At 30.0% G+C, this 18273-nt stretch overlaps 1 protein-coding gene across 3 annotated transcripts in view; it reads right to left on the bottom strand.

The window, feature by feature from the left end:
* The window catches only part of LOC134685087 (prolyl 3-hydroxylase 1-like), a 38071-nt gene extending 20276 nt beyond the window's left edge, over nt 1-17795 (bottom strand). For 2 of the 3 annotated variants that reach the window (XM_063544501.1, XM_063544503.1), the window contains exons 1-3: nt 17299-17795; nt 10649-10801; nt 8495-8666 (exon numbers count right to left, since the gene is read on the bottom strand). In XM_063544501.1, the coding sequence (XP_063400571.1) occupies nt 8495-8666; nt 10649-10801; nt 17299-17793 (820 nt within the window). In that variant the 5' untranslated portion in view covers nt 17794-17795. Of the gene's footprint in view, nt 1-8402; nt 8464-8494; nt 8667-10648; nt 10802-17298 lie in introns of all 3 variants that reach the window. The other variant, XM_063544502.1, reaches the window with a different exon arrangement.
* Between the last annotated feature and the right edge of the window lie 478 nt (nt 17796-18273).

Here is an 18273-nt window from a genome sequence, read left to right as displayed (position 1 = left end):
TTTAAGTCTGTGTGAGCATTTATCATGTTTTGTCAGGGAAACAGATGTGGAAAATAGGTGAAGGTTTTTTTAGTGACGTTATTTATCTTAACCTTCTTTTCCAGAAAAAAACATTAACCAACAACTAGACGTCCAGTATATATTTCTGTCAAATCAACAAAAAAAAATGTATTTAAATTCAGAAGTATTGGTCTAAACTGCGATATAACCTTTTGGTTCATGGTGTCTGATTGCTAAACATTATCTGTGTTCTGTCATATTTACTTTGTAATACTGAAAAATTTCACAAATTTAATAAAAAGAAACCGGTATGGTATGTCACAGATTTTGATCAAATTTTGCATACAACCTTAACATACTTAACTCCTTGAAATATAGCTGAAAATCAAGAAAAATTAATGCATTTATCTCAACAATTATCTGACATGTCACTGATTGAATTCTTTCAAAAAGTTTAAATTTGTATAGAAAACACATAATATTGCTGAAATACCATCTTTAATTTGTCCAAAATAGTTTTGATTCGTCTTAAAAAAAAACCACATCTTCTTGAAACATAAATTTGCATTTTAAATCTGCTTTTGCGCAGCACAGACATTCAAAGTAATTTTTTTTTAACAATTTCAATCTACCAATAGGCCAGACCAATAGGCCAGTTCAGGGATACAGTTTTTAGCTGAATCTGTCATTTCATATCATGACCACCTGATTTAATGTAGACATTGACACTTCCAACATATGTTAAACAAAAGTGTGAAATAGTTTGATCTTATACTGCACAAAATATTTAAAAAATTAAAATTAAATAAGTTGGTGACCATTAAATAAGTAGTACAGGAATTAAGATTATTAATCACCAAAATAAATTATTTCTTAAAGTGCTTGAAACCTTAAAAGAGCAGGGATACCAGCGCACCTATCTGGTAAATTACGTTGTAAAGTCATTAAAAATTAACGATACCTTGCTGTGAAAGACAGATTCTAAAAATGGCCCATTGCTTCTGTGCCCAAGAATAAGATCTTAGGAAAATCAACACAAATAGGATTATTTTAAGTCCAATGGGACAGTATCAAACCAAGATGAGTAAAAGTTGGGACATGGTTGAAAGATATCATTTGAAGAAAACAATCCAAAATTTCTGTCAATAAACAACTACTGTGACCTTGACTTCTGAATTTTCAACTTTGAATTATTGATTAAAATATCATAAACAATCCTGAAAGCCACCATCATAACTTTCTTTAGCATATTTTCTTTTGGACCTCATGTCCAATGATGGGTATTACTATTCTTACTGCTTTAGAAGATGCTCAACAAGGGACCAGTGAATTATAACGATAAATAGCCTACTTTGGGAATGTGAGTCACACAATTGTGGATGTTCTAAAAACTTCTTTCTGCAGTTAAAAGGCTGTATATATAGTAATCCATCTCTTTTGTAAAAGATTTCACTGACTATTTCTCAAAATGATTTCTAGTTTAAATTGAGAAACACCTACATGTCCTATTGATGTCAGAGATTTTACTTTTTTTTGTACTTTTGCTAAGAAAAATTGCATATCATCAAAATATAATCTTTAATACTAAGACACATGCGTATATCATTTTGTTATTTCAGTTTGGTTGAACTGACTGCATTCATCAGTAAAATTGTTCATGTTTATCATGTTGCAAGTAAATAGTTCACCACATGTTTCAACTATGAATGAATTCATAGGAAATCCTTTTGTTTACTTTATTACATTCTTTAACATTGAAGGCGTACCTGTATAAAATTTACAATTTCAGGATCTGATGCATTCTGGGTATTTTTTTAAACATTGAACACCTAAACATAATTCGTCAAATTCCTAAACAAAGACAGTTGAAGAATCTAAGTGAACAAGCTCAAAATACCAAATGTCTTAACCTTAATTCAAGCCGGCAACAGCTAAGAGTTATGACAGAGTTGTCTGCCAAATTATTAAAGAGTCAGATTTTTACTCTTTTCTCTGAAGAACATTAAGTTGAAAGAATAATTGGGCAAAGGTATACTGAAATTGTAATTATTCATGGTGAATTGATTTGATAATAACAAAACCCTTCCCAAAACATGAAAACTGTAAAATAAAATTATTGGACATCCCACTGTCTATATCACTCTGCTCAGTTCTTATAATAATAAAATTGCATATCACAGCTTTGTGACATCAAATACATTGACCTGGCCTCATTAAGCTTCACCTGAACATATCAGTGACGACATAATCAAACACTTCAAACAGACACAAATACAGCCAAAAAATCGATTATCTTGTTATCTGCATATTGATATTGTAAAATATCAGCTGCTTGACACAACATGAAAGCTTTTTTATCTCATTTGCTGCACTCACTCGACACAATAGCTTCATATTATGCCTCGCAGCTGATACTTTACGATATCAACATTTTTTTACCACAATATATGATGATGGAGAGAATTGAAAATGTTATGCTTGTTTCGACTCATATGTACTGATTATCAGGTTGTCCATATGTTTCATACATACCGATTATCAGGTTGTCTGCATGTTTGCTGACACAATATGAAGGCTTCTTGATCTAATTAAATTTAATTACATTCTGAAGCATACAAAAAGTTTTAAAATGTCTAATGTTAAAGTTGGACATCAGTACGGGACATATGATGTCATACTAATTTGTGCAAATGACTAGATCAAAGACTTTCTGGGCTTTCAATTTAACACAATTAAAGTGTTGACCATAAGAGAAATAGGTTTGAATGTTGTGTCCATACTAGCCCCAACCGTTCAGGATTAGACTTCTGCAGTCTTATAAAGCTGTGCCCTGTGCAGCATCTGGTTTAAGAAAATATTTGTTTGATATCATTTCTCGTTATTTAATTCAAATAGAAATAATGAACTTGTTTATTATTATATCAAAATTAAATAACTCGAGTTGAAATGATGCGATATGACCAATTCTCACTCATTAAGAATACTTTAACTCTCCAACATTGAAGACAAGAATATAATTTATGTAAAAATCACGTTTTTATTGATATTTTTTTGTTTTAAAGCTTATCTCTATCTTCTTTAGTTTTTGCACAAAACATAAAACAGGATAAAACAATGTAATTTAACCCTTTACTCCATAATGACGCCTTTTGACTCCTGTGAAGTACCTCTGTTGAAACGCTTTGACTACAAAGTGTCTGTAGTAGACTTAATAAAATTTGTATCCAATATGAAAAGGAATATCTGACTTGATGAAATATTTGTATTTCCCAATGCATTAATACTTTAAAGCATATTTTCAGGATTTTAGTGGAAAATCCTATGCGAATTAAGTAGGAAAAAAAAATCAATGGAGGAAAGGGTTTTAAGGACAATAATTTAAGAGTTAACATAAGATTTCTGCAAATTTGCAAGAATACCATTTTAGAAGATAGAATTCAAATCTTATTTCATAGCAACTAAAACATTACTACCTCTCACATTATAATTGACCTAACATTAACAATATGCACTGGTACAGAAATATTTTGGAACACTGTCAATAATAGTAAATAAGTGGAATTAAAATCTTAAAAGGTTTGTAGTATTTTATTTTGTAACATTGCACAATCATTAATGAATAGTCTTCTGTCATTCCTTACTTATAAGTTATAATGTATATATCAAAATGTTCATTGTGTATTTTTCTCTAATATTATGCAATAATCTAATTTTGAATATAACAAATCTTATGATTGGCTGAAAGATTTTTTGTCCATCAGCTCACATACATACTTTTGTCATGCAATCGTGAGGTCATCAACTTTTTTTTCATAATTTACTCCTTAAAAATGGAATTTAGAATTAAATTATAAAGATTGGCTGTATTTTTTCGAAATAACCTCAAAAATGTGGTGCATAATTTTAAATAATCTGTTACTCGGGTTATTCAGTGTGCACCACATTATTAATACTATTTCTTCATAGACTGAACCAGATGCTCCGCAGGGCGTAGCTTTATACGACCGCAGAGGTTGAACCCTGAACAGTTGGGGCAAGTATGGACACAACATTCAAGCTGGATTCCGCTCTAAATTTGGATTGTGATTAAATAGTTGACACAGCATAGGTTTCTGACACAGAATGAATGTATTCAAATGAACTTAAAATTTTTGTTTTCTCTTAGAGCAATTCACTATGCTGTTGAATATTAATCCTCTCAAAAAAATGTTTGAAGAAATTTTCTTTTTATTTATGAAATTTCAAATGAGAAAAATTGAACCCAATTTTTTAATCACATCCCCCTTTCCCTTATTCCAAAACTAATTTCAATTAAAATATTCTAATGGAGTTTGCAACAATTACTACTCATTTAAATACATCATAAAATATTAAGATGTAAAAAAACTGCTTGTTATCACTGAATGGTAAAGATTATTTAAATTTATCAGTTGGTAGTAAAAAGTGAATATACATTGTATATTGTATATAACAAAGATTTAAGTTGATTCTGGACAAAGAAAGATAACTCCAATTAAAAAAAATTCTTGCAGATATTTCTTGCTTACTTTACTGGACAAAGAAAGATAACTCTTAATTAAAAAAAAATTTGCTATTTCACAATATTGTGAAATTAGCTATTTCTTGCCATTGCACAATACTGTGCAATTGAAAAGACTTGCTATTGCACAATACTTAATATAATAATTTTAGATCCTGATTTAGACCAACTTGAAAACTGGGCCCATAATCAAAAATCTAAGTACATGTTTAGATTCAGCATATCAAAGAGGCCCAAGAATTTGATTTTTGTTAAAATCAAACTTAGTTTAATTTTGGACCCTTTGCACTTTAATTTAGACCAATTTTAAAACTGGACCAAAAATTAAGAATCTACATACACAGTTAGATTTGGCATATCAAAGAACCCCAATTATTCAATTTTTGATGAAATCAAACAATGTTTAATTTTGGACCTCGATTTGGGCCAACTTGAAAACTGGGCCAATAATCATAAATCTAAGTACATTTTTAGATTCAGCATATCAAAGAACCCCAAGGTTTCAATTTTTGTTAAAATCAAACTAAGTTTAATTTTGGACCCTTTGGACCTTAATGTAGACCAATTTGAAAACGGGACCAAAAATTAAGAATCTACATACACAGTTAGATTCGGCATATTAAAGAACCCCAATTATTCAATTTTGATGAAATCAAACAAAGTTTAATTTTGGACCCTTTGGGCCCCTTTTTCCTTAACTGTTGGGACCAAAACTCCCAAAATCAATACCAACCTTCCTTTTATAGTCATAAACCTTGTGTTTAAATTTCATAGATTTCTATTCACTTATTCTAACGCTATGGTGGGAAAACCAAGAAAAATGCTTATTTGGGTCCCTTTTTGGCCCCTAATTCCTAAACTGTTGGGACCAAAACTCCCAAAATCAATACCAACCTTCCTTTTGTGGTCATAAACATTGTGTTTAAATTTCATTGATTTCTATTTACTTTAACTAAAGTTATTGTGCGAAAACCAAGAATAATGCTTATTTGGGCCCTTTTTTGGCCCCTAATTCCTAAACTCCCAAAATCAATCCCAACCTTTCTTTTGTGGTCATAAACCTTGTGTCAAAATTTCATAGATTTCTATTAACTTAAACTAAAGTTATAGTGCGAAAACCAAGAAAATGCTTATTTGGGCCCTTTTTGGCCCCTAATTCCTAAAATATTGGGACCAAAACTCCCAAAATCAATACCAGCCTTCCTTTTATGGTCATAAACCTTGTGTTAAAATTTCATAGATTTCTATTCACTTTTACTAAAGTTAGAGTGCGAAAACTAAAAGTATTCGGACGACGACGACGACGATGACGACGACGACGACGCCAACGTGATAGCAATATACGACGAAAATTTTTTCAAAATTTGCGGTCGTATAAAAATATTAAGTCTTTCCTTAAATATTGAAATTATCCTGTGGTGTGGTCTGCTTATTTTAAATGTATTATGCATCACTTTTCTCAATAACAGTTATGCTTAGCATTCCTTCGTTCAAAAGATTTGTTTAAAAAATCTGGCAATTCAAAATAGATTAACGACAATCTGCACAATACAATTGCACTTATCAAAATGAAATGAGAAAAGAGAACTGCAAATGGAGATAAAATCAAAGAAGAGGTAATCAAACCATAGCAAATTTTACTTAGTAATTCCAAATAAATTAAACAGTACAACATAAGCTGTAATAAGCCTTTAAAATGGACACATCTAATTCATGTAATTACCTTATATACAAACCTAATACTAACACATAACAAAGTTACAGGTGGTCTGTATTATTTGTTGTGTTGTTTATCATTTACTGGGGATTTATTTATTTTCTTGAAGGATACTTATTTTTGTAGATCTATACCAATACCAGTGGCAGATCCAGAAATTTTTATAAGTGGGGGCCCACTGACTGCTTAAGAGGGGGAAGCTCCAGTCACCCTTCAGTGATTCCCTATATAAGCAACCAAATATTTTCCCCAAAAAGAGGGGGCCCAGGCCCCCTGGTCCCCATAAATCCGTCTATGAATACCAATTTCTGTGAGCTGAGGAAAATATTGTTTATTTAAAATCATTGTTTTGCCAATGTCTGCCTTCAAGCTAGAATAGAAAATTCATACTTTGTTGAACATCTAAATTTGGTTGACCTATACCTGCAATCTGCAAAAATGCAAAAAGTTGGTATCAAACAAATAATAATGAATTCAAAATTAAAATTTAAGTGCAAGTTTTTGTAAGAATAATGCAATTTAAAAGAATTTCAAAACTTGTCAGAAACAAGAGGCTGTCAGAGTGACAGCAAATCAGTTTTTTTTCTGTTTCCTCGCATTTTGCAATACCACAAGGACCATAAACCCTGAACAGTGACAATCATCAATATAGACCTCCATTTTGTCATCATTAACTGTAAAAACACCTTAAATTTCAAAAGCTTTGAGTAAATGCACAGACACTGTACATACCCAAATCAATAACCTTTGGAAAACCGATTGACAGAACAATTCTATTTTGAAGTTATCTTAACCCTGAGTTAGAAATGGTATGTCTGTTTGATAATTTTAGAAATCTCTCTATAACTTTTGGTTAAAATGATAGCTAATAATGGAGAAAACTCCCCTTAATTCTTTATTTCTAGAGCGTTTCAACTTAATCAGATCTTGAAATACCAGAATATCCCCATTTTACATTCTGAATTTAAATTAATGAGAGGGTTTTTGTAGGTCATGTTTTCACCAGTCTTATTATAAGACATATAGGCACTTTAAGTTCAAGATTTGATAAAATACGTCATAAAATTTGAAGTCCATTAATTCTACAAACTGTTGCAAGTTAAATGATCCAATCAACAGGATAAAAAACCAAGAACCCCTGTACTGATAAATCATGTTATGCAGCTTCAGTACTCTACTCAATAATATCACGTAATCCACAACACAGATTTTGGATATTTTTACATGTCCATTTGACTTTTAACACTTAAAAAAAAAAATTAACATAGAAACCTAATGGGAAACTTTTTTAATTACTGACCAAAAGTTATGAAATTAATAGTCAGAGTTTGTAAATATCACATATTTTAACATAAATCATGGAAAAAAAATATCAATTTAAAAAAAAAAAATTTTTTTAAATATTTTTCTGCAAATATATAGAAGTCAAATGGACTTTTAAAAGTTAAAAGTAAAGGCCAATAGTTTATTTAAAAAAAACCTCATAAAGACCTAGACAGTCTAAACATCAGAGAGAGAGAGAGAGAGAGAGAGAGAGAGAGAGAGAGAGAGAGAGAGAGAGAGAGAGAGAGAGAGAGAGAAATATATACTTTAATTAAATAATTTATAAAAAAAAATCTATTCTCAGTGAAACTGATATTCACTTTATCAATCTGTATTTAAAATTTTTAAGATGCAAATATTTAAAGAATTCAATCCTAAAACAGAATGAGTTATGTTAAACAATGTTTGTTTTGAAGACTTATTTTAATCAACTTTACAATACATAAAATCAAACAATCCTCAATCTTGACCTAATTCTGTGATGAACATGAAGTATGTCCTACTAACATTATAGAGATGCAGTGATAGTATACGACATATACAATAATGTTTGGACTTTATTATAAAACAGTTGAAAATTCAGTTTTTATAAACCTAGTCTTAAATTCTATTGTTTGAAAATTATTTTTTTTAATTTTTTTTTTGTGTTTTATTACCATTTTTAAGCACTGTTTTGGAGCTATTTTGTGGTGGCCAGATTTAATTAGTGGAGGAAGACTGAGAGACTGGAGAAAACCATGATCTTCCATTTAAAAACTGACAATCCTTATCAATTAGGATTGAGATGGGTTGGAATTCACACCTTCCAAAATGTTAACTTACAAGCTATAGCCTGGATAAAGTCTGGGAATGACTGATGGTCAAAGTGTCCTTCACATTCTACCTGGAACCTCTCTTCTTCTATGTTAACTTACCAGCTATAGCCTGAACAAAGTCTGGGAATGACTGGTGGTCAAAGTGTCCTTCACACTCTACTCGGCACCTCTCTTCCTCTATGTAGTATTCTGTAATAGCAAGCTCAATCAATTCTATAGCGTTAGTCCAATCATCCTGGTCATAAGCATTCTCTCCTTTTATTCTGTAATCCTACAATACATTAACCACTTTCTTTTACAACTTATTTTATAAGGCCTGTCCTGTCCAAATCCGTCTATCAATATTTCATTTAATAGTAACTGACATTGGATGTATAGATTAAAACCAAATAGGGATCTCCCATCTCTTCTATTTCACTATATATTTCTATTAACTTGACATAATGAACTAGAATGAACACCAATATTCTTATGTGTGACCATATATATGATTCTGATTTCCATAAAAGGTTATAGAGCTATAATCCAGAAACTCCTTTACAGAAATTTGTCTTGGTCTATTCTTAGTAATTTGACCTTGACCTCAGATTTAGTGAGTCTGACCACAAAATCAAATCAATAGGTCTCAATCCTCTTATTGTATGTAACCACATGAACATGTAAAGGTTTAATCATATATAAAGTATTTTATTCAGAATCAGGAAACCACTTTCCAGCATGAGTTAGTTTATTCATAGAACTATGACCTTGGCCCTAAATGTAACTTCCTTAAAAATGATATACAACCAAATATCCTAATTTTAGGTGGCAACCAATAATTTTTTTTTTGGATTAGCACAAAGAAAACAATATGGCAGACTTAATTGGTATTTTTTTTATTCCTCTGATTCTTTCACGTGTGGGGTATAGTAGTTATATATTCAATGTATCTTCACAGAGACTTATTTAACCCACTGTAGATGACACTGAATTACCACCAAGTTGTAGACTGAACATGACCATACTTATGTGGTGCTAATATGAATATAATATACTGAGTTTTGATTATAAAATCTATAATCTTTATTCCTTTACATGTGTTTTAAATGTAAATTTATTTTATCCTTTTGACAAATTTAGATGGACCAGATAATTTGATTATGTTACATGATCAACTGAAAGAGAAAATCTGGTAAACTTGTCCCCCACAATCATTAAAATTATACAGGAGACTTAATTTCTCTTTCTTATAATGGTTGCAGTCTTGTAATTTGACTGCTCCATAGGCTTACATGCAAAACAGCTGATTTTTAATTTTTTTTAAATGCTGAATAGAAATGTTTCCCATTAGCATATCATGTACGTAGTATTATGCAACTGGGATTTCATGAGGAAAAGTGCCTTCATGACATGAAGAGTACAAAAAATATGAAATCTTGAAGTACTAACTACTTTTTCAACTTTCTGTTTGCTGTCTTAACTGTCCAGTATTAAAAAATACAGCCTACTGCTTTCCTGGTTTGATATCCAAAAAGATATTCAATATCATATAAACATCAAGATAGATGTTTTAATTCAGCATAAACTTTTAATCAAACAGAAAACATGGAGTCCAGAAAAAAATTATAAAAAAGGACTATTTTATATTATTCCCTTTATGTTTTGATATGGAGTGAACTGGAGTTGTATTACAACTATTACAAGGCTGTTTATGTTCATGTTTATGTAGAATAGTATAACAAATATTTCAACTTATCAAATGGACTTTTTCCGTCTCATGAACATTACAAATTTCTGTTACTGGGTATTGTCCTTATGACTGTTTACAAGTTTTTGCAATGCCAATAGCTCAAAATATTTAATGTTAAATATTTTTAGTGTTTTGTATATAACAGATCCTGTTTCCATGCTTTACATACACAGATCTGACAATGATCTATTTTAATTGCAGAATGAAAGGTGCTTAGATAGCTTTACGAAAAATTGGACTATCACTTACAAAGAAAATAAATGTAAAGAAAATTATTCAAATAGTTTACTTGACTTGATACATACATGCGGATACTAAAAGGTCCCAAAATGTCTATTGTGAATTCAGAAACTAATGCATGTATTTATCATTGTGATTTTGTCATTTAAGACCAAAATGCGAGTTTAATTTATATTAAAAATGTCAAAATGTGACTTTAAATTATTGTAATTATAACCTTGTCCAATTTTTCGCAATAATGAAAACATTGAAATATTTCTGAATTCATAATATTTATTCCATACCTGATAAGGTTTTTTCTCCAAATCCTTAAAGTCCACATCTTTAACTTTGAAGTCTTGTCTGTATGAATGGATATTTGCCACAGTATCTTCATCTGCTGGGTTCCTCAAGAAATAGGTATATGCTGCACATGCTGCGTCTGTATATCGCTCTAACTGAAAATAAATTAAATATGGATTGACTAACATTTTTTCATAGTGCTTTTATTTGATGAGATTGAAAATGGCAGTGGACAAACTTGAAATTTGCCTGAAAAGAGAGGCAAAGGACAACAAAGGGATATTCTAACTCATTAGTCGAAAACATTCTGAGGGTAATTCCATAGCAAAATCTAAAACAATCAAACAGTCAAAGAAATTGGAATTTGGCATTATCAATACAGGCTGTCAGTCCTGTGCAAATTTCTAGGACTGTTAAAAGACAAACAACAGTATACAAAGCTCAACATAGAACATAAAACACTACAGATTGAGCAAAACAAACTGTACTGAGAATATAGCTTCATATTTTTTTCTTCAATTCTGATTTTTTTTCTTGTGAATGGAGGAAGTCTTTCATAATTTTTAATCCAAAGGGAATGAAAAAAAAATTGAGTAGAAAATGAATTTTGTTATTGTTGAAAGAACGCTTATAATTTAAGTTTTTTGATGCTGCAGTCCAAATACAAATTACTTATGTACTGGATATTTCTTTGAATATTTATATCACACCATTTATTTAATGATTTATAAATAGATTTAATTTTCTGTAATTTTTTTTTTTATAAATTTTACTATTTTAAAAATTCCAACAGGCAACAGCCTTATAAATACAGATTATTGAGGAAATTTTTTAATACTAGCCTGGGTTTTGATAGGACTAGCACAAAAAAGCACTACAAAAACTTCTAACATGCTGTATATAAATATTACTTCATGAAACTAAACCGTTAAATATTTTTTCAAACATAAAGCATGAAAACGGAAAATTAGTTATTATTTCAAGGGAGTATGTGGATCAAAGGAAATTCCTGTTGGAAATACTCTAAAAAGCTACATCTATCCTTTAAACACCTTACAAATGAATTGTCTCCAAAATGTATTCACATAAAAAAAGAAAAATGAAACCTTTGGATAAGTAACATTCTATTTTTTATTTTTAGCATTATATAATATAAAGTATAAATATGCAAGTAAGCTTAGGTCAACACTTTTTAATAAATGTTAGAGATAATATATGTATACCTGTTTATAACACAATTGAAGATAGATGTATGGTACAAAACTTTCAAATTCTTTGTCAAATTCAGAATTTACTATATTTTCAATGCCTAACTCCTGTGTCTGGCACTTTTTCAAGCAATGAGACTCTCGAAGCATCCTTTCAAAGAAATTCGCTTTATACAAACTGTTAGAATCGTTGGAAATTTTGAGAAGAAAATGATCGTCAATCATTTGGCCTCCATGACATTTCAATCTACAGTCAATTATTGTTGCCTTGTATAGTTTTCTAGTCTCGATAGCCTTCTCTACAAATCCTATACACTGAAACCATTTCTCAGACCTTATAGCTTGTAATCCCGACAGGTAAAAATTATCATATGTCAGCTTTGGAAAATCACTGTGACTATGTGTGTTCATAATAAAAAATGTCAGTAAGATAAATAAAATATGCAAAGCAGCAATTTTCCCCGATTTTCCTGTATTTAAATGATTTATCCAAAAGCATAAAAAGCTCTTTATTCCCATTATGAAATCCATGGTTTTGCTTATCTGACTTCAACTTTTCAACTGACTAAAACTGAGTCTCGATTGAGTATTATAGAAATAATGTATTTTTTTTTTACTTAATATATTTTATGTAAAATAAGTGAGTTGTAAATTTCAATAATAGGATCGAACTGTATTAGTAACTTCTTATTTATATCAACTAAACAAATAAAGTCATTACATAAAATCTTTTAACAAGTTTTTAAGAATATTTTTATGGTACCATGTGTCAGTGAACATGGTAAAGAAACATGTGTGTTTGACATATGGCAAAGTTCAAAAATAAATAATCAACATTTATTTATACTCTTTTATACTTAAATTCTTAAACAATATGATGCCTTACTGTAAAAATAACCAATGGGTTAGTTATTTTTTTCCATGGTAAAAAAACTAATTTTAAAGTACATTTTGGATTCATTGCTTAAAACCATTATAAAATTGAAAATACATGTTATATGGGTCATAAAAATATAGTATATATACCAATACACATAATTAACATCACCAGGCACTGTTAATTATGTGTATTAGTATATATACTATATTTTTATGCTTTTACATTTTTCTCACTGATACACATAGTTAATATGGCTTCTACTAACGAAAGCTCCATTTGGAGCTAATGTGTTTAGAGGCTACTTATGTCAGTACACCTTTCCTATATTGCCACATGTTATATGGGTCATTTAAAAAAATGTTGAATTTTGAAATGGCAAACTTGATTTAAAGTTTCTTATTCAAACAACCCTTGTCATAAGCACATCAAAACAAAAAAAACTTATAGAACAACATTTAAAAAGATTCAAACTTGATAATGTCATACAACTTACAAGTTACAAGAATATATATATATATTGAAACATTTTTTGATAGGTTGGGCAATATTTTGTCTCTCCTGTTACCATCATGACCATGTTCAAAAGAAATTTTGTGATCTTTAGAAAAGGTTTCAATAAAATATATGCTTGGTTTTCATAGTCAAATCGAAGAATAAGATTCCTATAGATATATTAATTTTGTGAAATAATATAGGGTTCTTTGCTAATTCCATGTGGTACTGAAAAATGCCTCCAAAAATTGGTTTCCAAAAGTTATAAAAATAATCACCAATAAAGCAAGTCTATAATTTACCAAAATAGATCTAAATTGTGTTTATTATTAGGTCTGAAAGGGGGGTTAAATTACAATGTAAAAAAATTTGGGTCCAGAATTTTTAAGGAAAGTAGTGATTTGGTCCAGCTGAAAAAGGTTTAAAATTAGCTCTTCGGAAGCTGTCAAAAGATTTCAAGACGCCCAAAATATAAAATTGTCCATATTTTGAGTTAGAGCCGATGAAGTTTTCTATAATTTTTATATAAATTGTCCCAAAAGTAGCCCAACATACTGTAAACATGGTAAAAATTTCATTGAGAAAGCGAAGGTGGGATTTTTTTAATTTACATTTATGTTCCAAAGGAAGTGCACTAAGAATTAATTGTGGTCTCGGACAATTAATGTTCTGACTTCTGAATCCTACAATCTTTCAACTGCATTTCATATCAGAAACGATCGAATTTTGTTCCATGGGTGTACTGAAAAATCGAAATTTGTTGAAAATTAATGCTATATGTAATGCTATATTTTGTCTCTGATTCTTAAAAAGTTATTTCTTTTCTAATGACACATAGATTACACAATAGTGTCAATACATACTGACCCTTTACTGTAACAGTCTTCAAGTCATAAATATTTGACAAATCAATTGTTTTAAACTTAAAACATGAATCAATGATATTTTGTTCACAGACAGCATACAAGTTTATGTGTTTTGCCCAATCTGGTGGAATTTAATTATTAATTTTAGTTGGGAAAATATTGATTTTAAAAAATGTGAACTGTTTTAAATATATTCAATCAAATGAACAACAGACATCCTTCAGATTACAATGATTAAAATTAATTTAAAGGAATATTCATGACCTCAACTGACGATATAGAGTTGTGTATAAATCAATTGTACCTTAAGACTGATCTTTTAGATGATTTTTTTTATTTTAATGTCTTGTTAATTTTCTGTCTCACTGGTTTAATATACATACTTCATTATATATATTCATATGTCAAACAAAACTATTTGAATAAATTATATAAAACTGCGGAGAAAGGATTCAGTAAGGAGTGGTAGTGGTCTACCATAATTATATGTATACTTACTGTTTTAAAATGGAAATAAAGATTAAACAAGAAAAATATGGATTAAGTTGGTATAAAAAGATAAATAATAAGATAATTGGAATTCCTTCACCATTATAAGTAAATGCCTTATTACCTGATGGAGTTTATATTTACTTTTCTGGAAAGGTTTTATATCATCTGAAATTTTTGACCAAACTTATTATGTTGAACTAAAAAATGCTAAGATTAATTGGGATCAAGGTATCTATATATATATATACATATATAGAAATTCTTTGGCAGCAGTCATTTACAGATAAACTCAATCACAGCGACCAAGCATTAAAAAATGAGCGAGTGAGAGATTTAATTTTAATTAGATTGAGATAAACTACAGTTGACACAAAACTTTCATGTGAATGAACACTATCAGTTTAATTTTGTTTCTAGCAATGAAAACTTTAATTTTTAAATCTTCTTACTATTTAACTGTCTTTATACCCTTGTCCTTTGTAAGGAACTTCAACTACATTTCTAAGACTTGAATGTTACTGACCAAATTATACTTTTAACTGAATTGAAATAACATAAGCAACACAACGGGTGCCACATGTGGAGCAGGATCTGATTACCTTTTCAGAGCACCTGAGATCACCCTCATTTTTTGGTGGGGTTCGTGTTGCTTTGTCTTTAGTTTTCCATGTTGTGCCTTGTGTACTATTATTTGTCTGTTTGTCTTTCTTTTTCGCCATGGCATTGTCAGTTTATTTTTTTATCTATGAGTTTGACTGTCCCTATGGTATTTTTTGCCCCTCCTTTACTGAACTTCATGATAATTTATAAATGTTTGTGACATGGTAAAATAATTTACCAAAAAATTCAATTTGTTTTGGCCCCAGATGACTTTTAAAATGTTTATATCATCGAAAAAGCTCCAATTATCTCCCTTTGCTGAAAAAAATGCAGATTTTTTTAATTAAAATTGAAATCTTTTAAAACTTATCGGTGACCTATATTTTTCATTACTATATTCAAATAAGCTGTACTTAAACAAACTATTAAAACTTAAGCAATTTCTGTGATTTTGTTTCAATACTTCCTTTTTCTCTCCTATTAGTTCAACAGAAAAAAGTATCTTAACATAAATGCATGCTTCTTTTGCAGGCAGATGGCAAGCTTAAATGATAAAAGAGACCCCATATTATTATTTTGTTTTTCAACTACATATAGGATAAAGTTTATTTACAGAAAAGAAAAGCGAAATCCTATATTTAAAAAAAAAGATTTATACCTGTGAGTACCCAATAAGATTGTGGACAATAATTTCCAGCCTTTTATAGCTGACTGTGCATTGTCGGCGTTGATCTTTGTTGAAGATCATATGATGACCTTTAGTTGTTAATTTATTTGTCATTCCGTATCTTGAGGAGAGTTGTCTCATTGGCAATCATATCACATCTTCTTCTTTTTATAATAAATAAATGTTAGGAAAACTATGTGCACCATATAAAACTGTTCAGACAAGTAAAGAAAGGTTTATTTTGGACCAAATAACTAGATAAGCCTTGGACAACTCTGAATTTCATCCAGGCAATAATTTATAAATAGTTTTACAGTTGATTTATACTTTAACCAATGTCATTGGATCTGGAGTAAGGACTTTTCTATGTCTTCAACTAGAAGACAATGAAATTCATTACACATGCTATTGTAAAATAATGTTAAACTTCTCCTTGACTAAAAATCAAATAGCTCAATGAAATTTCTGAACAACAAATTGACAAAGCGGAATAGTTTAGCTTATAGAAGTTTATGCCTATATGAACATAATTTGTGTTTGTTATTTCTTTTATCAAGATCTATTAAACAAAATATTTGACAAATTATCCTAGCAGAAAAAATCACATAGATATGTGGCTACATATTATTTCTCACTGCAGCTGTTATGACTGTTCGTGACGTGTATCACCGTTGTCCTGTACAATGATAGGACTCATTATACTGTGGATAGTTAAATATTAATTGTAGGATACCAAATTTTCATGGATTTCATGCAATTCCCGGTATAGGTTAACCACATATTTAGACTTGAATTTCATGTATGCAGACTTTGGCAAAAATTGTTACATCAAATACTTATAAAAAATATGATAATTCAGTATTTGGGAGAATTAAACTAATAAAAGAGTTAATAATTATATATGTCAGTGGCGGATCCAGAAATTTTCATAAGTGGGAGCCCATTGACTGCCTAAGAGGGGGCCCGCTCCAGTCATGCTTCAGTAATTCCCTAAATAATCCACCAGAAAAGGGGGTCCCTGTATGTGCAATTTTACCACCTTTTTCAGTTCCAGTATTACCACGATAATAATTTGTGCAAAACCCTTGGAATTATTTATTCAAGACATAAACTAATACTATTTCCCTGAACATGTTTATTGTCTGACTAAATGTTGGCCTTATTCAGTGAAAATATACATGTATAAGTATGTTACACCTTACATTTTTTTGTGAAAACCCTATTATAAATTTTACAATGAACATGATTAATACTGTAACTTGAATTATTCTGTTCTCTATAGTAATTCATAGCCAGTGAAAGTCAATGTAGCCATCAATAGTGAGTAAAATATTGAGGGGGTTTGAGGCAGTAGAAAGCAGACCAGTTCTTCATAAAGACTAAATTCATGAGTAAATCATAATTACTGAATAGTTAAATTCAATTTCTCATAGATTCAATGATTCACCTTATAGTAACAAAACTGCAGATAAGAATATGGTTTGAGATTATCAAAATCCTCTTCTACTTCAAGTAAGACACGGTTTTCTGAGATTTGATATCCAAGCCTCTCTGTTTTGCATGTTTTCAGACAATGGGATTCTTTTACTAGATTTTCAAAGAAATTGAGTCTTAAAGCATCTACAGACGTGTTTATATCTGCTGGAATGAAAAAGTCTGACAGCACTGAATTACTGCGACAACGAAGTCTGCAATCAACTATGATAGTTTTGTAAGATTTTCTCTCCTGAATAGCTTTTTCCAGAAATGCTGAGCATTGAAACCATTTTCCTCCAACATATGCATTTAAACCAGATGTGTACATGTGATCATATGTTACAGAAACATCTTTACTGGTGCTATTTGTTTTTGAAACAAGGATTGAGAGGACAACAATGATAATATGAACTTTAAATAGATATTTTAAACTTCTAAGAGAAATTTTGACGTCTGCATCTTCCATCTTGAAATTTGATATAGGTGGTAAGATAAGTCTAAAGAAGTTCCGAAATAATATTTAGATGACAATCTCAAAGTTTTTTTTTAGATGTAACTAAAAATAGGGACGATATCAAAACACTAAAGCAGACGATAAGATTTGATTAAAATGCGGTTTTTGAAACTAATTATTTATTGGAGGTTGTTATTTTGAAAGGAAACCTGTATATCTAATAAAAAAAAAAATCAAAATGATTTAAGTCACATAAGAGTGCTTAAGGTAGATGGGGTGTCTAAATTATAGACCTTGATCTTTTCTTCAATATTGACGTAGATGGACGACTTCACACGAAAATCTATGATAAACGGGACGATTTCAACTTCCCAATTATCAATTTCCCATTTCTCAGCAGTAACATACCCTCTGCCCCTTCGTATGGTGTTTACATATCACAATTGATACGTTATTCACGTGCTTGTTCACACTATACGGACTTCATATACA

The sequence above is a fragment of the Mytilus trossulus genome, chromosome 9, assembly GCF_036588685.1.
Source record: "Mytilus trossulus isolate FHL-02 chromosome 9, PNRI_Mtr1.1.1.hap1, whole genome shotgun sequence".
Taxonomy (NCBI): domain Eukaryota; kingdom Metazoa; phylum Mollusca; class Bivalvia; order Mytilida; family Mytilidae; genus Mytilus; species Mytilus trossulus.
This window is presented reverse-complemented; position numbering and strand designations above follow the sequence as displayed.